Here is a 25,293-nt window from a genome sequence, read left to right as displayed (position 1 = left end):
ATATTCAAGACTTAGACAATTATGTATACTTATACTGGAACAACAACCCAAGATAGATCTCGCTCCAGCGCTCGGCATCCAGTTATTTACTTTGCATCAAATTATTTGAACCCTTGAAATATATGTATTTACATTTCTATTCGGCTCGATAAATTTTGAACCGATTTCTTGCGTAAAACATCAACCCTTAGAGCGCAAACAGAAATGGAAGCAGCAGGACCGATCGCATAGTAACGGTTCGTTATTTTACCAAGTAGGAGCCTTTTCCGATTAATATTATAATATATTTCTTTACCGTAATAAGTGTCTTTATTATGGAATTTTTTTCCGTGCTAGAATTGTGTCTTTAAAAGAAAAGTTAACTTTTATGAAAGGGACTTGAAATGATTAGTTAACCACAACAGCAATTCAAAATCGTAGTAATTTCTGTCAGCGGTGGAATCAAGCCTCCTGTCTATCTTTTTATAATAATATAACGTATAATTAAACTATTTTAAGCAAATTAGACTGTACCAAAATACTGGCTCAATGAAAGCAAGAATAGAGACTTGTAATATTAATTATAACGGGATTCATCCCAAATTCATACTTCTTTTATGAATGACTCTCCATTATATCTATGAGACAAGTACTCGTAGATTGAACCTTTTTGTATTTGTGTGTGTGTGCAAGTACGCAGAACTGACGGCCGATGGGGCATCAAGGTTCTGAAATGGAGGCCGCGTACCAGAAAACGCAGCGTGGGACGTCCACCCACAAGCTGGACCGAAGACATCATAAAGGTAGCAGGAAAGCGCTGGACGCAGGCCGCTACCAACTGGGTAACATGGAAAGAATTGGGGGAGGCCTATGTTCAGCAGTGGACGTCCTATGGCTGAGATGATGATGATGATGATGTGTGTGCATGAACATACCTTTTTGTATGTCTCCGAGTGTTTTCTTATAAATAAATGTAAATATAAAAAAATATGCACGATTACATAATTTCTTCTACTCATACATAAGTAAATAGAGTAAGTACGCGTTAATTTAACTTGTAGAAGGAGATACATTTGTTGTATGATTAGTTTCCTCCTCAACCCGAGAGACCAATTTAATGGTCACATTTTGCTTCTGGTGAATTGGAGAGAAAGCCATGTACACCTGTAATGTAGACTGAATGATCTGATAATTTTTACCCGACTGCGCCAGAAGGAGGGTTATGTTTTTCGAGTGTATGTATGTATGTATGTATATTTCTTTGGCACGGCCTACAACCGAATTTAGCGTGAGAGGTGTTGTTAGATTTGTCTTAATCGTGAGAGTGACTACATTAAAATTGAAAAAAAAAAAAAAACAAAATGGCGGATTTTAGGCGCCATAATGTCTTCAAAAAATTTTTTATTTTCTCAGTCTATCGAGTGGAGTATCAAAATAAAGGCCTTTTTAAGTAGCTTACAAAAATTTATGTTATTTAACTAAAAAGATTAAAATAAAATTATTATTGAATAAACAAAAACCCAACTGCGTAAAAATGAACTAAAAAGATAATAAAAACAAGCCTTAGTGTTCACTAAATCATTAACTTACTTTATTTACTAACATGCGTATTATAACTTCCAATTAAACTCAATCGCAGCGGCCCACGGTTGGCGGCGCCTGCGTCGTTATTTTTGAACTGCCGCGCAATCGGCCAGTTAGTCGCGCCACCGCCGCCCTTAACTGAAGTTTGCTTCTGTTGTGTTCCCACCACACCTGGATTGCAAGTAGGTGTTTTCATTCATATTTTTATACCAAAAGGCATTTAGTACTAAGTGATAAGTGGACTAAAATTATTTTTGCTTTGGTCTATTTTGATGACATCGTTATAAATAGGTTAATAGAACATTAGGTATTAAGATTAGGATGTTTTTGTTGGTTTAGTTTTAGTCGAACTCTGTTTTATCGATTTCAAGAGCGACAAATCTTACATCATTATTTTCAACATTTAAGTGGTATTGAGATCGTTTTAAAAAGATTACAATATACTAACACTTTAAAGATATCAATTTTACTAATAGTTCGCGCAATTTTCCAGTACCTTCAGGGAAAATGTTACGTATAGCTTATTTCATCAAATCCGGTTACAGGTTGCGAACCTGAGCTTGACAATGTTTATATGAGCACAAGCGTTTTTACTTTAAAATGTTTATGTATTATTCATAATTTATGTTTAATTGCTATTGTCCGCCATAACAAAGATTATGCTTTTTGACGATATTTCGTGAACTAACTTCATCTTGAAATTTTCTTGAATGGACTTATCATTTTCTTTTTCAAACTATGAACCTTTTTCTACAAAACTTTTTAAAAATGACTTTCTGCCCATCTCACTCACTCATCAATGAACAACTTTAAGAGTAATAGGTAGAGACGGACAGAGTCGATGTACTATCGACTAATTGATATCGATTTGCGGAGTCGACACCCTCAGGTCCCTCAGCTTTGATATCAGTACCAAGGTCGGCTGTTTCTGTTTATATAAAAATATCAAACGATTGATATGCCCAAGGCTAACGATATTTATTATCAAACTTATTTAAATTCTATCACTTCATTGGTTTTAAGACCAAATTAAACACGAAACTAGTAATCCCACATTATTGAAATAAAATTATATTGCATAAAAAGAAAATATTGTGTTGTTTCGGAGAGTACGATGGGATTGAAAGATTAGCCTTACTATCCTATCGCGACTGAAAAGTTAGGTTTTTTCACAAGTTTTACCAGAGTAAAACTTGTGAAAAAAATTGTAACCTCTTTTAAAAAACAGTAGATAGTAATCTATACTAGTCTATACTAACATTATAAATGCGAAAGTAACTCTGTCTGTCTGTCTTGCTTTCACGCCTAAACCACTGAAGCGATTTTGATGAAATTATAGCATAGAGATAGTTTGAGTCCCGCGAAAGGACATAGGATAGTTTTTATCCCGGTTTTTGAAACAGGGACGCGCACGATAAAGTTTTCCACGCGGGCGGAAAGCTAATACTTTATATTGTTATTAAATCATAATTTTCAATAACCAGGTACCTACAGTCGTCTGTAGGTAATATCCCGAAACATTTTTATATTCGAAAGATAAAAGAATCTCAATATTTCGTAGTAGGTAAATTATAATCAGTATTAAGAAATGTTTACATTTAGTCAGGTCAGTAATCAAAGTGATTGTAAACAAATTCATTCAAGTCAAAACATATTTTTTTCTTATTCATTAAGGCACTTAATTAAACAATCAAAATAACAACTTATTCTTTATTTACTGTACTATAGTTAATGAACAGCTCGTCTTAAGAGTAAGAGGTCCAGATACGTCTTAATATTTTTGGATCAGTCTGTCTCTATCACTCTCAACGAGATGGAAAGATGCAGTGAAATAGACTCGAAAATATGGATAAGGCCTTAGGGACTTCTGTTCTAGTTTAATTCTTCGGGGAAAAACGACATTTTCTGTATTGAAAATCTTGATCTGATCTCTCTGAGCTTTCTCTCTTGACAATTCAATCGCAATCATTCCATTATAATGTACCTACGCAATTTTTACAGTCAGACAATTTGGAGTTACTTGGTGTATTTTTATTTCTTTATTAATGTTAATGTAAATAGATACTGACAAGAGGTACCTAATTATGGTAAAACTTAAGCGCAATAATAATACTAATAATATGGGCGCAGTTACGTCGTAGTTAGATATCGCAGTCTGATTTGTTCTAATTTCTGTATCCATGAAAGATTAAATCATGATTTATGAATCTTTTGTTTCTAGCTGAAACCTCATTTTCTCCGTTTCAGAGTTTTGTTCCTTCAAACTTTCAGAACATTCAAACTAATATTATAAATGCGAAAGTAACTCTGTGTCTGTCTTGCTTTCACGTCTAAACCACTGAACTGTTTTTGATAAAATTTGGAATAGAGATAGTTTGAGTCCTGGGAAAGGACATATCGTTTTTATCCTGGTTTTTGAAAAGGGACGCGCGCAGTAAGGTTTTCAAAATTCCACGCGGGCGAAGCCGCGGTAGGAAAGCTAGTAGGTTATATGGGTATAGTTCCATGTTAAGGGTTTGATTACACCTAAAATACTAATGTAATTATTTTAACGCAATATCCTAACGGTACATAATGCTGTACACTACGAAGCTGTTAATGACTAGATATGTTAATTGCTAAGACGTGTATAACACCTGAGTCGGTGTAAGGCGCCTAATCCATAATGTAGCTTTAACTTGCTTACGAGATTACATTAACTTGATATTTGAGTAGCAAGAGGTACTCATTAAGGTAAGAGGTAAACATATTTGTCTCGAAAACTGAGCTAAGTTTATTTTAATTGTCTCAAAAGTATTTTCAGTTAGAATTAACACATTGTTTCAGTATAATCTTAGAAGTTACTCAATCATCATGTAAGTACACTAAGTGCAGTATTTATTTTACAGTGTTCAGGAATTTCTGGAAAAAAATTTGCATGTTAATGTGTTTTAGCAGAATAGAGCACTTTGTATTTACAATACTATCTGTATCAACCTATACTTTGCAAATAAATGTCTTTGTATTAAATAGTTACTGAATATTTAATACTGCATGTAGTGTACCTACATAATGAAAGTTATTTCTGGAACTAAGTACTTTTCTGTTCCCGAGTGTTAGAGGAAGAGGAGATTCTTTTCCAGGAATTTTATAAATTCCCCAGTGAATGGAACGTATTTTCAAGAAAATTAAAATTCAAATGAAACTGAGGCTAGTTTGCATCTTTCCGACAATACTTAATGACACTGAAATATTTAATTGAAATTGTTCAATTATTTTGGGAGGTATATTTTTTCGAATCATTTTGCCTATATTATGTATAGGGGGAGTCTGGTATATTCTACTGGCTGCTATTGTACCACATTCATATTTCGTATATTGTTTAAGTGGCAACACAGTAATAAGCAAAAACTAACGTGTGTCACCGTTGCAGCAATTTAAAGATTAATCCACTAAATATTGAGGTGGTCCAATTTAGCAGCCTGTCCTTTGAACCAAACTTTCCTCTGTACGTAACTTGAACACTAAGGCTGGGTTGCACCATTTTACTTTAACTTTGACAAACGTTAAAAATCTGTCAAACTCCATACAAAAGACACCGGTTATCGTCATAGTTACGGTCAAAGTTTGGTGGTGCAACTCAGCCTAAGTATGCAACCCGTAGTTCGATATAGTACATGAGGGGGTCTTTAATAGCTGGTTGTCACTTAAATTAAAAACATCGAAGCTTGCATGCTCCAGTGATAAGTATGAATTATGTAACTCATTTATTGAGACGAAAATAAAAGCAAGCGTTATCATTATCACTGAGGGCTCGCTCTAACTTATTGATAAGAATATTTTTCTCTCGATAACTTATAAATAAAATTTTACGATCCATAAACAAAGGAGATAGGAGCGATTGCGAAACATGTGTATGTGACATACTGATATAATCTGGGAGGAGAAATTAATTATGTAATATTATCATAATGGACCAGTGAAGCAGTAGGCTTGGATAGAGCTTTTTTTACATTGATATTGTAAGCCATAGTACCCGTAAGTGGGAATTTATTTATTTATTACATATTTCATAATAGTGTCGAAAATCCTCTTGAGACACTATTGTTCTCTATACAAATATAATAAAAGTTTTAGTATAAGCAGAATGATACGAAATGAAGTTTTTAGATTGTGTTGTAAATAGATATAGGTGTGGAAAAGATTTATCAAACAATACAATCATTTAATAAATAATAGAAATATTATTTTGGACATTTTTATTTGTTTATCTAGTGCCAAAATAAACAAAGCCACATCATTTATAAATGTTGTAAAATTAGGACAAAGTAAATAAATATCTGTATCAAAAACAATAGTAAGTTTTTGGGAACTTATGACTAAACGCGTCCAATGAACTCATTGGATAATAACTTAATTTATTCTATTGTTATCGGATAGAAAGCACTGATTTTCCTTCCACTATGGTTATAACTAAGTTCGAGTAAAGTAGGGCGGAAGCACAAGTTTCCGAACAGGCAATTATCACCGACGGATGCAGGAGAAGTTATGATTTGGGAACGGCAATAAAACAACTGATTAAGTACTTTGTCTTACTAGCAATAACAATGTGATAAAGTAAATTTGTTTGTCTGTTTATTGCTGAAGTCTGCAGTCACATTAGAACTTGGCAGTAAGGCAGACAAATCATTGAAATGTATGGATTTTCATTGATAGAGTTTGCAGACTGGGATGTGAAAAGATTGCTTGAGAAGTTTTTTTCAGTTTTTTTTTTTTTTTTTTTTTTTTTTTTTTTCCACAACGAGGAAGCTCTTGTTTTAACTTCATTCAGCTTTTTTTAGTGTACTCGTAGAGCTTAGATTTTAATGGCCTCTCCTTTTAAAGTTAGTTACATGTCCAGTTTCAAAGCTAGTGCAGGATGCTTAGGATTCTACCAGCTTTCAAGTTTTTTTCATTGGGCAGTGTAGTATGCTTTGTGATGCCGAGCGAAAAAGGCATTTGCGAATAGCATGTTACTTAGAGATAGTTTGGTGGACAGCATTAAGTTAAACGATTTGCCATCTTGTTCATGTGTAACTTAGTTTTTGCAACAATAAAAGAATTGAATGTTTTTTATAAAAATATGTTAGTAACTGGAAAGCAGTTACTTGAAGTGACCACTTCGTTAATTAATGGATTCACGTTTATGTGTCTAGATCTGTATTTACACACACAAGTCATTTAGTCCCTACTACAGGATAAGGACTGTCTCTTATTTACCAGAGCTTACACTTCTCATGGCACAGCGCTGGCCGAGCATATTGGGGAGGCCTGAGGCCGTGGTCGCCATTCGAGAACATTTAGACAAAGGAAAATTCTAGAACCTAATGTACTTTCGTTGTTCACAGTGAGCGAGTCACCCACGACTCCGGACGTGGAGGCGGGCGCGTCACAATGCGGCGACGAGGAGAAGTTTGACCCTGACTCCAGGAATGGCCACCGCCGGATCCTGCAGAGGATCGAGACGGTGCCTGACATCAAGAAGGATACCTCTGGGATCACTACACAGTATATCGCTGCGGGTATAGGTAGGTGTTGTTTTACTGTCTCTTAATCTAGAGCCTGTTTAAGACGAGAGCCATATTGTATATGGCTCTCGTCTTAAACAGGCTCTAGATTACTGTAATAGAAAATACTTATACAGAAGCTCACAGTTGCACAGCGTGCTATGGAGAGGGCTATGCTCGGTGTTTCTTTACGAGATCGAATCAAAAATGAGGAGATCCGTAAACAAACTAAAGTCGCTGACATAGCCCGACGGATTAGCAAGCTGAAGTGGCAATGGGCAGGGCACATAGTACGCAGAACTGACGGCTGATGGGGCAGCAAGGTTCTGGAGTGGAGGCCGCGTACCGGAAAACGCAGCGTGGGACGTCGTTGTGCATTAGTTTTTACATAAGTTCTCTTCTGCATTCTACAGAAGCTGCGGGCCCGCAACCGCCGCGGGCGCGGGTGAAAATCGCGCCATGAGTTTTTAGCCTTATAGTTGGAGGACAAGACTAACTTAGGTCGATGCGCCAGCATAGTTAGTTAGCGACACACTTTATGCAAGAGGTATACAATTGAAAATATAAAACTTAATTATTATTTCCAGTGAATCTTGGCGCGTTTGCGGCCGGTGCTTGCATCGCGTGGTCTTCTTCGGGGCTTCCTCTACTACATCCTCTGTTCTCTTCTGACGTAAGTTTTAGTCTATTCACCAATCAAACGTTAGAGAGAGCTATGCGAACGTAAAGCCTGATTTGAACGTAGAACAAGCTAAAAGATCCGAGAGAGAGAGTCAAGTGAGAGCCTAAAGTCGCAATAGTCTGCTAGTTTTCATAGATCTATACTATACTATAATATTATAAATGCGAAAATAACTGTCTGTCTGTCTCGCTTTCACGCCTAAACCACTGAACCGATTTTGATGAAATTTGGCATAGAGATAGTTTGAGTCCCGGGAAAGGACATAGGATAGTTTATATCCCGGTTTTTGAAACAGGGACGCGCGCGATAAAGTTTTTCTGTGACAGACAAAATACCACGCGGGCGAAGCCGGGGGCGGAAAGCTAGTGGTAAATAAAGACAACAGTATTTCAGGCTGATAAATTGTTACAGCATGGCGTCTATTCCAACTGCATAAGATGCCACAGTGTTAAGCTTGATGTGCTATCATACGTACCTAAGATATCAAGGGCATACATTTGAATAGGTCCATTCATTATTAAAAAGAAAATTAGCGCAATCTGAACCTTATTAATTTAGAATTTTGGGAGGTAAATCAAAGTTACTGCTACGAGCGATAGTAAATTTGTTTAAAAGTTATTTGCAAACCATCAAAGTAACGTAAATAAAAAAGTTAAATAATAATGTTAGGTTAGGTACTCCAGTTTCGGCGCCCTAAAATAATCCACCTTCTCTCCCACGAAAGAGTTGTTTCGGCGATTTATAATTCTGTGGTAATAGGTACAGTATGTTTGAATAAAAACCCGTATTTTTTCATGAAAAAAGATTCTGTAATATTTTATTCTGTTTGAAACACAGATGAATGGAAATATTTTTGGAAATGTTGCGCCGTCACTCTAAAATGGTCAAAAGTTTGGGTCAGATAAGAGTGCTTTAAAGTTTTTCTGACAATTATTTTAGTAAATATGAGTGGCAAAAAGACTAAAACCCGTATTAACAAACGATACTTGCCTAAGTGAAGCAGCAAATCGAACGCACAGCGTTGAATAGAGCTCTGTGATTGGTTCGTTTGTCACCCTGTGCGTCTACGCGCACTGTGAGACCTCATAGTAATGTTTGTGAATACGGGTGTTAGTTTGCCCGTTTTCACCATTAATCCCTAATTTTTAAATGACTCCTATGAAAAAAGGTTACCATAGGGGTCACTTAAAACTTAGGGATTGATGGTGAAAACGGGCATTAAACTATTTAAATGATTGCATGGAGTTGAATTAAAAACTCTTTTGGTTCTAATCTTTTACTAAGTTCTTACTAACATGAGCAAAACCTCTTCGCAATGCTTTATGTTGCTTTTTTGGTACAAGTCCACATTAACAGAGGCGCTTGGTGGCTCAAAAATGTACAAAGAAGATACATGCTTTTAGTTTCAGCTTTTATATTTTATAACACGGCGTCGGTGCTTCCGTGCGCAACTGAGTTACGTCATACAATATTTGCAGGCTTTCTTTGAAGTAAATAAATAGTAGTGGATTTTGTGAGACCAGCTGAGTGGCTCAGGCTTCGTTTCCTCAGACACCAACTAAATAGTAATGAAGAAAGAAAAAAATTCTACCTATATTAATTCATTTTTTTACTCAATCAAATGAAAAACATGGAAAGCATTGGGGAAGGCCTATGTTCAGCAGTGGACGTCCTATGACTGAAATGTTGATAATGATGAAATGAAAAAAGCTAAACGGGACTACTTATTTCCACCTCTCGTTCCCACCGCTGCAACTCCTGTGTAGCCAGGATCTACAGCTTGACCGCTAATATAAACCCAACCAGTGAAGGTCAAGTTTGTCCTAGAGGAAAGTTAAGCATAGTTGAACTGTCATTGGACCCGCAACGAGAATTTCCAAATCTTGGCTAAATCGGTATTTAAATAGCCCGGTGGTTATTGTAAGATTTGTGCAATTTGTACAATACGCAACACCATATCACTTCCTTGCCTACACATTTTGAAGGAGTGATGCCCGTTGTCACCATCAATCTCTAATTTTTAAATGACCCCTTATGGTAACACATAACAGGAATTTTGTTTTCATAGGAGTAAAAAAAAAACTCATAAAACTAATTTATTTATGCAAGTAGGCTTTTAAAAAGCACTTTCACTTAAAAATAGGGATTGATGGTAAAACGGGCATGAGTCTACCAATAATACACTTGGCGCTGCAAACCGAGTTTGAATTGGTAGCAAAATACCACCCTATCTAACGCACGTCTTGGTCTCACGAGCTCCCATTGCCGGGACGCGCCCTTACACGCAAAGGAAATTACATCACTTACGCCGTGGAGTGTACGCGCGAGCTTGGGCCGTTCATAAATAATGTTTTCATTAGGACTCGCCGATAAATTAAGCTGGCGGTTAGGCCTTGTCCGCACTTTGTCGGGGCGGTACAGACGGGCGGGTAAGTGTTATTATAATGAGGGAGTAACGATAAAACGACGGCTTAGTGGTGACCATCAGTCTCAGGGCCAGAGGCTCCGAGTTTGATTCCTAGTGGAAGCAATTAAAAAAAATATCGCAGCGTGAAAAGTGTCCTGGAAATTATTTTCTTATGAAGTGCGTGAACCATCACAATAAATGCTGTGTCATCTCATCTTATAAGGTTAAGTTATGCAACAGAAATGTACAGTCTAACTGCCTTCGACCAGGCCTGTTCATCTCCGCGAGTTTACATCGAAAACAAAACACGCACGATGGCCCACCTACAGGACAAGGCCTCACATAATAAATAAATAATAAATAATATCCTTGCAGTTAGGTACTGTGCAGTATTTAACTGCCTAAATAATAATAAAAACACAGAATGTATTTTTTTAAGTTGCCTCAAGACACTGAGAGGTAAATAAGTAGTTAATATTATTCATGATAATTTGTATTTCTTCCGCCATTTTCCGCAGTTTGGCACCTCACGTCACATCATTTTACCGAAGTCAGCCCTATAGCTTCGGCGCAGTGCCGATCACTGACGTTTGTCAACAAAATAGTGCTTGACTCTAGAGACAGGCTAAATTACACCATATTGTTAATGACATTGAGCATACATTTTTTTAAATACCTTCGCGAAGTAAAACTTCCGTACGTAGTACTTATTATTATTCTGTGCTTCGACTTACATAAGACTGTTAAGATCATCCACGTGTTATCACGTAGAGATGGATCAGCAAAATTTGAGCAGCACGAGTCGAACGAAGAACTTTTAACTGCTCAGATTGTCATTCGATATTTACATGAACTTAGCAAAAAAGTGACCAAGTTTAGCGTCACATCACAATCCTCAGATCTGATTAATAGAATAGAATAATTTTATTTGAGTACTTACATGAATAATAAATTAACGTTAATGATACCATATCAGCGTTTCAAACGCCCGTCTGCATACCCCAGGCGAAGATACAAAAGCCAGCAGTTAATGAGTCTTAAGTACAACTCGCCTACAAGTTTGTTTTAAATTAAATTCCATCCAAAAATTCTGCGAAATCTTTTGTTTTCAATTCAAATTTCACGATTTTGAACCCGAAGACTTCAAAAGTTTTTCGTTGAAATATTTGGACGCAACAAAATTACCTAATCAATCATTCAGTGTTAAGAATAGGCCTTTCATAAATTGCAAGATCTTACAATGAAGTTAATAAATAAGAAAGTTTGTAGAAGTTAATTCTACAATACTTTATTATCCATTCTTTTGTTGTTTTGAACGAGAAAACAAAAATACCGAAATATTTTCTTAGTAAAACCAAATTCATAGTATCCCAATAAAGTGGCACATTTCTGGCCGCAAATAAAATGTCCCATAAATATGAATACAGCTGAAACTGGCGGATATTAGACTTGGTACCAACTTGCCGACAAGGCGTAGTATAGCAAGAGCAGACAAGTTACAAAAACGTGTCATTTTTTATTTCGAAATGGCTTCATGGAGCGAAGTAATTAAACGTACGTAATTATATGCAAAAAATGCCGAAGCGCAGTGATTTCAGAATTACAACTGTCACGTTCTGTAACTTGTCTGAGGAGAAAGCAAATTTATTCTGAATCATGAAGCTTATTAGCGAGAAACATGATGATTCGTTTTCTACTATTTGACTCTGATAAAGAAATGTTGCATTTAAAAAAAAGAAATAGACTATTACATGTATTATTTTTGTGAAAATATTATACTATCCAATGACCGAAATTACGGCTCTTCTCAAACTGAAATTGATCAAGTCTTCCCCCGAAAAACAATCCTCCTTCTGGTGCAATCGAGTAAAAAGTATTTGCGGCCAATGTTACAGCAGAATGTAAAAAAAAAAACAAAAAAGCACACATTTAAGTACAACTAATAGAAAGGTCAAAAATCATAATATAGCGTCTGTTCTTTTTGAGCTATTATTAGTCAAAGGAACTTCCATATAAGGCTAATTACTCTTCGCAGACATCGCAACTCTAAGTAGACAAACAGGCTGGAAGTTTGTATCGGGTTGGCAATTACGTGTTTGCAAGTACGCGGCAATGTACTTGTTTCACTACTGGGACTGATACTGGTAGAAGTTACGTTACCTTAACGTTACCATTACCAGGTGAACCAACGTGACCGACATAGCTCGCAGAATTGCTAAAATCATGTGGCAGTGCACGGGGCACATAGCTCGTAGAGACGATGGCCGTTGGGGCAGAAAAGCTCTCGAGTAGCGACCGCGGGCCAAGATGTAGCGTGGGCAGGCCTCCCACTAGGTGGACCGACGATCTGGTGAAGGTCGCGGGAAGAGCCTGGATGCGAGAAGCACAGGACAGGTCGTTATGGAAATCTTTGGGGGAGGCCTTTGTCCAGCAGTGGACGTCATTTGGCTGAAAGAACGAACGAACGAACGTTACCTATAACAAAACAAGATTGATTTGACCAGAAAAGATTTACTGATTCGGGTACGATTTGCTTTACAAGAGACTGCTTTGATCAATTAACACTGTACCATAATATTGACCAAATAAATGTAAATGGCAAATTTAAAATAAATAAATAAATCTTACCACACTTTACGTGTAAATTGTTGACAGTAAAAATGACGTAAGTAATCTGTGGACAATATCTGCCGGGTTAAAAAAAACTCAGAAAACTCATTTTATTTTTGCAAATAGGCTTTTAAAAAACATTTTTACATGTCCCAGTATTAACCCTACCACTGCTTCGGGACAATAAATGGGCCAGTGCTGAAAAGAAGCAGCGCAAGAAACTCACTCACTATTTTGTTTTGTGTCACTATGATTAAGTTAACTTTTTATTTTTATTCTCTCGCACGTAACGTAACTGAATTATAACCACTTGTATAACTAAGAACTGCGATGTAAGAGATTACGATTTTAATTACTATATTCCGTGCACGACATCCTCTCGTTTTGAGTAACTCAAAGTTTAAATATACTTCTTAAGTGGTACATAAATTCCCGAAGTTTCTGGGCGTAAATATCAAGGCTACAACATGTGTCCTCGGTCTCGACAATAAAGTATTAAAGAGTTTTGGCGACCGCAAAAATAACTCAAAGTTACTGAAAGCGCAATGCAGGTGGCATAATTGCGCCTCGGGCTCAGTTGTTGTGCCTAAGGCTCGCCGCACGAGTGCGATTGAAGTCGTAGGTATAGTAGGCTAGCACTTTTGAGAAGCCTTATTTAAAAAAAATGTTTTATTGGGACAAAGAAAGTAAATGTTTAAAGTTGTACTTTAGTCTCATTATCAATTAAGTCTTATGATATATCTCATAAAAAAGTCACGTTTTCAAGACGAACCGTATGACTTGCACTGTGAAAACGTTTTCAGATCTCATGTAGCGTCAAGTTCCTAACTCTACACCTTAAACAAAATGTATGGCCCATGGCCGTTTCACTGTCGTCATGTGGGCAAAAGGTGAAAATATTCATTGTTCATTACTTTTCTGTTATAGTTACATTAGTTTTTGTAGCAACGATAACGAAAAAAAAAACGTCAGCAGGACTTTAGACGGTGAAGGTGTTGGACTGGCCGACTCGAGATCCAAGTTCGCCCGAGTTCCAACCTCGCGCCGCTGGACTATTGTACTTAGTACCGAATCCACGGACTAAGTATTATTTAAAAATCTTAAAAAAAATGTTGACCTACATAACAAATATCGCACTAATGTCGCCTCCCTAACTCGCCCGGATTATTGGGTTCGCCCCGATATGAAAGTTTTAGTAAACATGCGATATGACCAACGGCGCGATTGCTAGCTTGAATATTTCATTTTCAACTGTTCATTTGCTTTATACGACTATTTGGTTAATAAAAGTTACATTCTAATAGACAATGGTATTAGTACTTTGTGGTGCTTCGTAACTTCGTGAATTGGAAATTTGGTTAAACTACGCAGCGCTGGTTTTATAAAATTCATGAATAACTATGGGTTCATCGTGAAAGCTAGCATTTGGTTAAAATGCGTAGTAATTTTGTAATATTCATAAAAGATATTGGAGACATTGTTTACATTTCAAATAATGGAATGTATTATAATTTTGTATTGTCTACCTTTATTATAAAAAAATAAAGATATTATTTTTGTTGAATACGCCTTGAGTACCTACTGTTATTACATTTATTGAATGTCACCTAAATTTTTTATCGTTGATACTACATATATTTTTTAACTAGTAGGTATTACGTATCTAAATGAACCATCTCAATCTATACTAATATCATAAATGCGAAAGTAACTCTGTCTGTCTGTCTTGCTTTCACGCCTAAACCACTGAACCAATTTTGATAAAATTTGGCATAGAGATAGTTTGAGTCCCGGGAAAGGACATAGGATAGTTTACAGGAGTTACTTAGTAAAGGTTTTCTGTGACAACCAAAATTCAACGCGGGCGAAGCCGCGGGCGGAAAGCTAGTAACGATTATAATAAAGAACTAATTCAACTTAAAATTAGTACTTTGTAATACAACATTACGTTAAAAAGAAAATATCTAGATATCAATTTAGTGAGCCTGAAAGTGAGGTTGAACATAATTTTCTCAGTTTTTCTAGACGAGAGGGCTTATCCAAAAAAATATGTGAACACTGGATTCACGATATTTCAAGTGCTTTTCAGTAATTGACAGTTCGTTTTTGCTTAGATCTGAAAGTCAGCAGAACGTTTTTTGAAACATTAGCTAAGCCTTAAGACGCAGACTGAACGTGTAATTTATTTGGATTTGTTTCATATTACGACTTTTATATCTTTGTGTGTTGTACAAGGCTATTTGTATTGCTTGGAACATCAAATATATAAATTGTTTTTTCCATAAATCTCCACCATCGAGACTGAAAACTATGTTTTTGATTTTTTTTGTAGGGTACATAGTTTAATTCACTTACTTTTATGAGCCGTCAAAATACGTTTCTCCATAGAATTTTTATGGCAAAACGCGAGTTTTGTATCAGTTTTCAGAGCTATTTATAAATTGTCTTTAAGGCTGAGTTGTACCAACTTACTTTAGCCGTAACTATAACAATAACCGGAGTATTTTATATGAAGTTTGACAGATTTTTGACGTTTGTTAAAGTTACAGTAAGATGGTGCGACTCAGCCTAACAAGTTATGTCTTGAAATTCCTAATGGGGTCAACTGCCCATTATAATATGATAGAGCCACATCCTAATTCCAGGATTCAATTGTTACACCCAGTTGACATTGTAATTCCGTTGTTACAGCTGATGCCAGGTGTGGCACAGACGAACGACACCTCCAGCGGCACGCACCCACGGCTTGAGGTGAGGACTTTATACTGCTACTATATTACTGTAACTATTTGACAGTAGGTAATATTAAAAGTACAAGTAAGAAGCCAAATAGGTAAACGCAGCACCAGCAGGCGACGCGAAATCAGAGGTGGAATCATCATCGAATTTAATGGAAATCAGAGGTGGAATTGTGTAAAGCAATCGTAATAATTTGACAGTTCATAACGTAAGATTATTCTGTCAAACGCTTTGTTTAACTGACTTTATCGTACGTTATGAACTGTCAAATGATAAAGATTGCTTTACACAATTCCACCTCTGGCCAGTGTAGGGAGTTTAGGCCTAATACTCCATTTTCCTTTAGTCAATTAGAAAGAGTCGTGTTCCTGCAGTGGAGACTATATGACCTAATGATAAAGCCCAGTTTTGTTATGTTATTAGTATTATAAAGAAAATAAATGAGATATCAAACAAATTGGAGCTTTCTTGATTGATAACTTACTACCATGAGCTCTTATTTGTTGAAATTACAAGTAAGATCGCGCAAAGTTGGAATTAAGTTTCACTGGTTCTCAAACTACGTCCAAGTAAAAAAAAATAGCCAAAATATTATAAAACTATTAGAGTATTTTGTAACATGAGTTAGGCTTCCATAACATAATAATAATTTTATTTATAGGGTCTTTGATTCATTATTACAGCTTTTTTTATTGAACGAAACGAGATACTTCTTTATAAATAGGTACAGGAATTGAAATCGAATTGCGGACTTTGATCTGCATTTTATTTGAAATCTATCGCGGTGATGTTTATTTACTTATTTCCAATTAAATTATAAATAAGGTTTGCTACAAAATCTTATTTTCAACGAACAAATGCGAAGTGAATCGATTACCCTGACCCACAGCAGAAACTGTATGAGTAATATAAATACGCAGAAATTGATAGACATACAACAACTAGTGGTGGGAGTTTAGTAGTAAGATAATTTTGGTTTCAACTTGAGTTTTATTCTTGTTGCATTTACATACTGGGAACAAGAGTGTAGGTAATTCGCAAGTGTTTCCGAGAAAAACCTTGAGTAGTTAATCACCATTACCCTCCTAAAATATACTTAAGTTGTCTGTGTTTACAACGTTTTCATTCTATTTATTGTATTTAGTTAATAAATTTTAATACAAAGATTGGATCTAACAAAAAATGAAAAAGTATTTGTATTATTCGGCAAGAATCTAAAAAAACTTTTTGTGAACGACCGAGATCTACGTAGGTTACTTCGTCACAGAAGCTACTGTATACTGTTTTAAAAAACAATGTCAATTTTAACCAATGATTACTCATCCCTAAAACGAATAATATAACGGCACCAAAAGTTGATCTGTGTCGGGTACGGTACACAGCGCGTATATAACCGCGCGACCGCGTTGTGGTACACACACAGCCGGCATCATGAACGTGTGGGTAAGTTAAAAGTATTTTTTATTAATTGTTTTTGTTACTGTAACTGTTTACTTTTATCTCTGGAAAAAATGTGTCATTATCATTGGATAGGTTAACATTTAATTCTGAGAAAAACCTCTCATTATTGTGATTATATTTGGTATCATTTTAAATTACAGAAAATTTTGTGTTTCATAACTTTCGATCGCAAATTGATAAAACAACGATGAGCGATGAAATTGAATAACTTATTTGTGTTCTATAACACCTGTGTAATATCATGAAACGCAATAAGTTGATTAAAATTGATATTAACATTTCCCTTTGTTTGCTCAGTGTTATTTTAATAAGTAAGTATAAAACTTCGTGTAAATATTTCTAATTGTTTTAGGTCATCCTTATCGTCAGCGTCGCGTCCCTTTATCTGGTATCATGTGCTCCTCAACCCTTCGTACCTGATGACCCTCCAGAGTTTCCCAGGAAAGGGGAGTTCCCATGCAAGGGAGGCATTTGCAAAGCTAAACCGGACTCTGGATGCGACGGGTGCCAGCATGGACTGTCTTTACTGAATTCAAACTTTGAGACTGAATCGCAATACAAATCGTTTTAAGATTATACGTGTATTTTTATTTTATTTTAATGTACTTAATTTTTTTGGTACTAACTTTACTGTAGGTACATAATTTCATTATGAGGTAGGTAGCAGGTGCTTCAAAATGTAATTTAGGCACTACTAAATTAATTACATACACACACAGGCACTCCTCAGAACATTGTTATGGAAAACTTTAATTTTAAAGTTCACTATCTAGTTTGAGTAGATATCAATATCTCCTTAATTACCGACTGGTGTTACTAATGTTAATGGGCGGTAGCTCTCATCATCATCATCATCAGATAGCTCCTCTCTAAGTTTATGAAAATCATCACTAAATTGTGATTATAAATTATAACGATGGTTTTGGAATTTCAAAAATATTTTGAATGAACTTTGCCACCCTTTGGGCGATACCATTATTAAAGTTGAGAACCAGTGCCCTAACTCCGAGATTTGCCTCTTTATATTGATGTCTGGGTCCGTCTCGATGCCCTACATGCCAAGGTTCAGTGCCCGGGCGAGCAAAGGTCGACGTTCAAAGGGAGACGTCAAAGATTTGGGATCAAACATATTTCATAATGTTTTTGCTATCTGTGTCCATAACTAGTTATGGTAAATATCGATAAAATTTATGTCGACATAAAATCTACTAACAGTGTGTTTACCATGAGTTTACTTTAGGTGTGCTCGCTATCGAGTACGTCAAAAAAATCTATGAAGATATTATTTCTTGAAAGTAGCCGCTAGGGGCGCTGCGCAATATGTCATATGCCCGTATTCACAAACGATACTTGCTTAAGTGAAGCAGCAAATCGAACGCACAGCGTTGAATAGAGCTCTGTGATTGGTTCGTGTGTCACCCTGTGCGTCTACGCGCACTATGAGACCTCATAGTAATGTTTGTGAATACGGGCGTTAATGTCATTTTTTAAGCAGTTGCGAGCATACCTAACGTAACCTCATGGTAAGCACACTGGTCACTATGGAAATGATTGGGGGAGGCCCATGTTCGTTCATAATACTTAACCGTACTGAACCAACCTCGATTTTTTTAATTTGTTTCAACTTGTTATACCATAGACCACCTACAATGGAGTTTTAACAATTCATATTTCTAGCGGCCTAGGCATTAAATACGTATAGCTTGTATCGCAGGTACAAAACTGATGAATGGATACAAATTAGGTTTATTAGATTCAGTTCAGACTTATTGCAGAGGCCTGTAAAATATTTATTGTACTTTTTGACAGAAGGTAAAAGTAATAAATTGAAATATTATTTATTATACTACATTTAATAATCTCAAAATAAGATGTTCCATCGAGTCTAATGGACATCTCTGACTGTCACTGTGATCGAAAGCATCGGAGGATTAAATAGATGTTTTGTTTAAAATGTTTCTCTGAATACATTTTCTTTTTGAGATAACCCCAACGAAAAGGTCGAGTCTTTGCGCGTGGGCTTATAATATGAATAACTGATATGCCTTCGGGGATTAGTATTGAAAGATTTGGATTTTGGATTCGATTCCTAAAGGGTACAAAGAGATTAATTGGAAATCCTGATGTCAGTCTACAGTTCTACACTACATGAGCCGTCTGAATCAAAATTATTTTCAGACGGACATATTAAAGCCTATTGTAACGTTGCAGCTCCATTAGAAATTATTTACTAAAACCCGTCTATACATGTCGTTGGAGGTTCTCAGATCATGTATCTTAAAAAGTGTCAATTTGCAAAAAATTGCTGAGTGCAACGTAGGAGGTAATATCATGTCCTAATAAGACAAACGTAAGAAAAAGATAGGCCGCTACCAATCGATCAACATGGAAAGCATTGGGGGAGGCCTATGTTCAGCAGTGGACGTCCTATGGCTGAAATGATGATGACAAAGATAATTTTCTATTTGTGTCCTACCATAGCCTCGAACCCATGATCTAAGGGTCGAAAGAGCCTAATTTAACCATTGCCAAGTAATCGGCAAATAAGTATTTGATTTATCTGCTCATTTGGTTTCTACTGCAAGTACTATGCTACTACTACTCATACTACTGGGAAGATCAGATGTTATCCCTCAGTCGACTCATAAGAAACCCATCGAAAGACGGGACCTAGTATTCTGCTCTGCCCGAATCACATGACCTAGATAGACCCCCTGGTCTAGGCCATGTAATTAAAAACTTTGAAGCCTTGAGCCATAATATTATTTTTTTTCGGTATGTTGCAAGGGCCATAACAATTTTAATTTTTCTGCCCAAGAATTAAAATATAGGCTTAGTCTTAAGCTGTCGCGGGCCTGATAGATGGCAGTGGCGGGCCGGATATGGCCGCGGGCCTTAGTTTGGAGACCCCTGGCCTAGACGATTGACATATCACATAAACTGCTGTTCTTTTCACAGCTGACAGCACCAGAAGCGTCATGGGCGGCGTCGCTTCTGTGCTGCGGGGCGGTCTTCGGAGCCATCCCTACTGGCATCGTCTCGCAACACTTTGGGCGAAAGAAGACCCTGTTGTATCTAGCACTACCCTTGCTGGTGTCTTGGCTGTTAGTCGCTTCTAGGTAAGGACCTTTTTGTTGCTATTTATTTTAAAACCTTGATACTTTAAATACAAAGCCAATCAAACGACGGTGTTGGTTTCAAATTGCCGTTGAGGGTCCCGAGTTCAATCTCCGTCACGAAACAGCAGCCGATTGGCAAAAAATAGTACGACGACACGACATTAGACCGACGTGCTATACCAAGGTATCTCTAGTGTAAAAATTAAATAGGTTCGTAAGTGTTAAAAAAATCCACGAAAAAAGTATAATTCGGAAAATTTTTCTATGGGATTAGCAGAAAGCGGGCGTCAATATCGATTGAAACTTTCAAGTTTGGACAAGATAACGTCAGTCGTTGTAGCTACGTTTCAATATAATTTTTAAAGCACCCGTGTATAAAACGAATAACTCAACGACCTTATTCAAGCTACAGCTTTTCCAATGATCTAGATTAAAAAATGTAGCGGATGGAAAATACATTTTGTAACTTACATTTTACGTTAAAAGATTTCCTGCTTGATAGCGAAATTTCAAAGATGTAAACTTTATACAGGTTTTACCCATATTTCACCGCCGTTGCATGCTGCTGAACTTTTTAAATCAAGCTCAAAGCTATCAAACTGGAGCTTGGCCACGATTTTGATAGCAGTGGTGTCATTATAAACTTACAAAATATACAGTTAAAAACATTCAGAAGGCTTTAAAACTTAGTAGTTCAAAGCCAAAAACCCGCTGATTTTGTGTATATTCCCGAACTGAAACAGGATTTTTTTAGACAAGATTTTGATCTAATTTAGTGTAAACTTGTTGGTGACCTATTTAAATAAAAATAAAATAAAGGACACAACCCTTGGGTCAAATTAAACTATAACTTATCATCACTATAATTAGTTAAGCAGAACAATCGGTACCGCACAAGCCTCTTGATTTGGCCATTGTGCGCTCAATATCAATACTTTACTTATTACAAAATTAAACTTACCCCAAAAGCAGCGTGCTGCATCTGTAACAAAGAAAACAAAGCTAAATTAATTCATTTGTCCTCAGTCCAAACATCATTATTTTGTCCTCAGTCCAAACGTCATTATTTTGTCCTCAGTCCAAACGTCATTATTTTGTCCACAGTCCAAACGTCATTATTTTGTCCTCAGTCCAAACGTCATTATTTTGTCCTCAGTCCAAACGTCATTATTTTGTCCTCAGTCCAAACGTCTACGGGTTGTACGTGGGGCGTTTTGTCGGCGGAATAGCTGTTGGTGCGTTCAGCGTTGGAATCCCGCCCTACGTGGAGGATATAGCTGAGAAGAACTTACTGCCAACCTTGGCTAACTTCTACCACGTCAACCTGGCATGTGGAGTCTTTTTTGGCTATGTCGTTGGTGAGTACAAGACGAATATTTATTAGAGAACTTATAAAATACATGTATCAGCAAGTCAAACTAAAATGACAAAAATCAATAGAATAAAATCTATTGAAAAAAATCGTCATTTTGGGAAAGCCCCAATTACTATTAAGATACAGCAGACTACATACAAACTTTTAGGTCGATTGATCTATCGTTCGACTTAGTCTGTAGTTTTATCTGAATCTGAGCCTTAATGTGGCATCCTACCTATTAATTGAAAAAACAAAAGAGGAGTAGGTATAACAACAGAGCATAATTGGTGTACTTAATCTGGGGGCACGGCAGTGCCCCCACCAAGTCGAGCAAAAAAGCGGCACGGCCGTACCATCATTTTCTCGAAGCAATTCAGGCCATTTTCGACCGCCTGTAACTTCGTTGTGGATAAAACTAGAAGGCTGAATTTTCATTAGCTATGCAGGCATTGTAAAGACACGGTATATTTAAAATTTCATTCAATTTGAACCAGTAGTTTAAGAATTATAACGGGTCAAAGTTACTTAATTTTGTCACTCACTGACTGACTCACTGACTCACTGACTCACTCACTGACTCACCGATCATCAAAACTCTAAGGCACTTCTAGCAGACCTAGAAGCTTCAAATTTGGAATATAAGTAGTGTTTGGTGTATGAATCAAGGAAAAACTAAAATATTTGGGGGCACGGTAGTGCAACCGCCAAGTCGAGTAAAATTTTTCAATTTCGGTCCAGTTTTCTAGATACATAACTGCTGTCTACAAAATACAAAAAGAAATGAGATCCCATCAAAAACAATACTTGTCAAAAAAACCAAGTCTCGCAACTCAGTTGTTCTACGGTAAAAAGTTGTGAGATCCATGTAATACCAAGTCCAGGCCAGGAAATCTTTAACGTTTTACATAAATATATTGACTTGGCCATCGCATGAAAACACGTGTAAATTAAATTATTTAATGCGATGGCCAAGTCAATATATTTATGTAAAACGTTAAAGATTTCCTGGCCTGGACTTGGTATTACATGGATCTCACAACTTTTTAACGTAGAACAACTGAGTTGCGTGACTTGGTTTTTTTGACAAGTATTGTTTTTGATGGGATTTCTATTTTCTTCTGCGTCTTTTAGCCTTATCTTGTGATTCATTGTTACAGGCATGGTCGCCAGTATAGCCTGGCTTTCGTTCTTATGCGCCACGGTACCGATTGCATTCTTCATTGCTTTCATCTTCCTCCCCGAGTCTCCTGCCTACCTGATGTCCCAAGGAAAGTACCACGAAGCTAAAGCCGCTTTACGGTACTTCAGAGGAATAGACAACAACATTGATGCCGAAATCAAGGAATTGAAGGAGAATGTGAGAAACTTCGGCAAGTTGAAAGTCACTTTTAAAGAACTGCTTACTACAAAAATAACAGCGAAAGCGCTTATCGTCTCTTTCGGCCTCATGATCTTCCAGCAGATGAGCGGAATATACGCTGTTCTGTTCTACGCTCAATACATCTTCAACGCCTTCCAAATCTCCCAGAATCTGCCCGGAGCGGCCATCATCCTTGGTTTCTGCTTAGTGTCATCGACCTACTTCTCCACTATGCTCCTGAAGACTGTCAGACGACGCGTTCTTCTGCTGTTCTCCTTCTCTTTGATGGCTCTGAGTTTAGGCAGCCTAGCGATGTACTACCACTTGCAAATGACCCAGATCATGGACTGCAGTACAGTGATACCTTTGTTTGCGCTTTGCATGTTTGTAAGCGTGTACGCTGCTGGTGTAGGACCCATACCTTGGTTGATGCTGAGAGAGATCTTTCCCAAGGCGGCTACGAGACGAGCTACGGCCATCACTGCTGGATGCCATTGGCTGATTGCGTTCACAGTCATCAGGATGTTTCAAACTTTAGTCAAGAAGGTCAGACCTGGCTGGACGCTATGGTACTTCGCTTCTGTCTGCGTTCTTGGTATTATCTTCGTCTACTTCTTTGTACCAGAGACTAAAGACCGAAGCTTAGAAGAGATCCAGAACGAATTCGAAGGGATCCACAAAAAAAGGAAACACAGACATGTGATCGAAGTTGAGAGCGTGTCTGAGACGTGATTTCGTTAAACAAGGGTTTGAATCAAATTGAAATTTATGTATCAGTATTTAATTTGTCATGAATGTTACTCAGATTGTTTTGATACGTCATGCGTGTGCGCAGGTTAAATAAAAGCCACGCGAAAAGCGGTCGTTGTGCTGTAAGGTTTAAAGTTCAAAATGAATGAAGCATTTTGCTTAATGTAGAGATGGGTGGTTTTACCATTTTGATTCGAATCCTTACTTTATAAACAAAAGTAATATTAAGTTATTTGTATATTAGCTGTTATAGATTTACCAAAGTAACTGTAGTCATAGTTCAATAGGGATCAATCTATATATATAAAAGAAAGTCGTGTTAGTTACTTCGCTTATAACTCAAGAACGGCTGAACCGATTTAGCTGAAAATTGTCAGGGAGGTAGTTTAGAGCCAGGAGAAGGACATAGGATACTTTTTATCCCGTTCGAAATTAAAAAAAAGTCTGCTTATTTATTGCCATTAAGGCGGAACAAAGTTCGCCGGGTCAGCTAGTTTATTATAAAAGGCTTACTAGGTATAGGTTTAAAAATATATTTATTTTATTATTTTATTTTTATGAAAGTTGTACAGTAAAAATGTTTTTGAAATGTTATCTTTATTTACCTTTTTCCCCACCAAAAACATATTTTTTAGACAAGATTTCTGATGGTTGTTAATCTCTTGTCATTCATAGAACGATTCGATTTGTGCGATTTCTTCAATATCAAAATGCAGTTCACCTACTTTTCTATTAAATACCTTAATCATACTATCACAATCTCAAAGCTGGGCAAGTTTCTTAAAGAGCGAGAAGTTTTCTACCCGTAAAGTTTGTCATCCAAAGCCTTCTATTTGTGATTGCAAAAAGTAAGCGCTTAGCGAAGGTAGCTTGGGCGGGGGCGAGTTAATTCAATTCCTTCGCAAGTCAACTAAAGCCGTGGATGGATCGGGAAACTAAAATGGACGAACCCTACCACAGACCCGAAGAACTTTTCTAGGCCAATAGAAATATATATTTCAAACACAAGGTTGTTTAATATTATTGTTTCATCATGAAATAAATCTTCAAGAATTTTTAAACGTTGACAGTAAATGTTAGGTAATCGAAACATTGGGCCTATGTTCAACAGTGGATAAACCTGTGGTTGAAATGATGGCGATGATGAATCAAAACATAATAAACGAGATAAAGAAAATTTATGATTGTATAAAAAAATAAGTATGGAAATCCTTAGGGGAGGCCTTTGTCCAGCAGTGGACGTCTTTCGGCTGAAACGAACGAACGAACGAAAAAAATAAGTGGCTAAAACGATAGTTTAATAGAATGGAATAGATCAGTGTCATTTTTTTTAAAGTATGTGATATAGCTTTTGATGATAAAATACACTCGCGAGCAAAAATATGGAATCACCATCAAAATGTTATTTATTTATAAAAAAAAATGGTACCATTTTAAAGGAGATATTATAAACTTCAAATTGATACCATAGATACATACAATTAGTCATTCAGTTCTTAAGATCGCTTGGAACACAAAGGGGTGATTCCATACTTTTGCTCGTAAGTATAGTAATGAGGTACTGAATTTCGTTTGTTTCAGCCAAATGACGTCCACTGCTGGACAAAGGCCTCCCCAAGGATTTCTATAACGACCGCTCCTGCGCTGCTCGCATCCATGTACGAGTAAATCCTGCGACCTTCACCAGATCATTTATCTTTACTACTATGTTTTATTCAGA

General features: G+C 36.7%; 1 protein-coding gene across 1 annotated transcript; it reads left to right on the top strand.

Moving 5' to 3' along the window:
• The first annotated feature begins 1,666 nt into the window (after window positions 1–1,666).
• st4 (sugar transporter 4) lies at window positions 1,667–23,877 on the top strand. Its single transcript, XM_028314213.1, has 7 exons — window positions 1,667–1,745; window positions 6,930–7,109; window positions 7,676–7,761; window positions 15,479–15,538; window positions 19,946–20,106; window positions 21,289–21,464; window positions 22,621–23,877. Coding segments are annotated over exons 1-7 (1,599 nt in total). The 5' UTR covers window positions 1,667–1,744; the 3' UTR covers window positions 23,556–23,877.
• The last annotated feature ends 1,416 nt before the right edge of the window (window positions 23,878–25,293 follow it).

Source organism: Ostrinia furnacalis, unplaced genomic scaffold (assembly GCF_004193835.3).
Source record: "Ostrinia furnacalis isolate ACB-3 unplaced genomic scaffold, ASM419383v2 OfSCF4630, whole genome shotgun sequence".
Classification (NCBI taxonomy): domain Eukaryota; kingdom Metazoa; phylum Arthropoda; class Insecta; order Lepidoptera; family Crambidae; genus Ostrinia; species Ostrinia furnacalis.
Note: the sequence above shows the minus strand (reverse complement) of the source record. Positions and strands in the feature narration are given on the sequence as shown.

Excerpts from the sequence above, each read along its gene's own strand:
- st4 (XM_028314213.1), top strand. Across the intron at positions 15,539-19,945 it reads GCACGCACCCACGGCTTGAG|CTGACAGCACCAGAAGCGTC; the intron begins GTGAGGACTTTA and ends TTCTTTTCACAG. Across the intron at positions 21,465-22,620 it reads CTTTTTTGGCTATGTCGTTG|GCATGGTCGCCAGTATAGCC; the intron begins GTGAGTACAAGA and ends TCATTGTTACAG.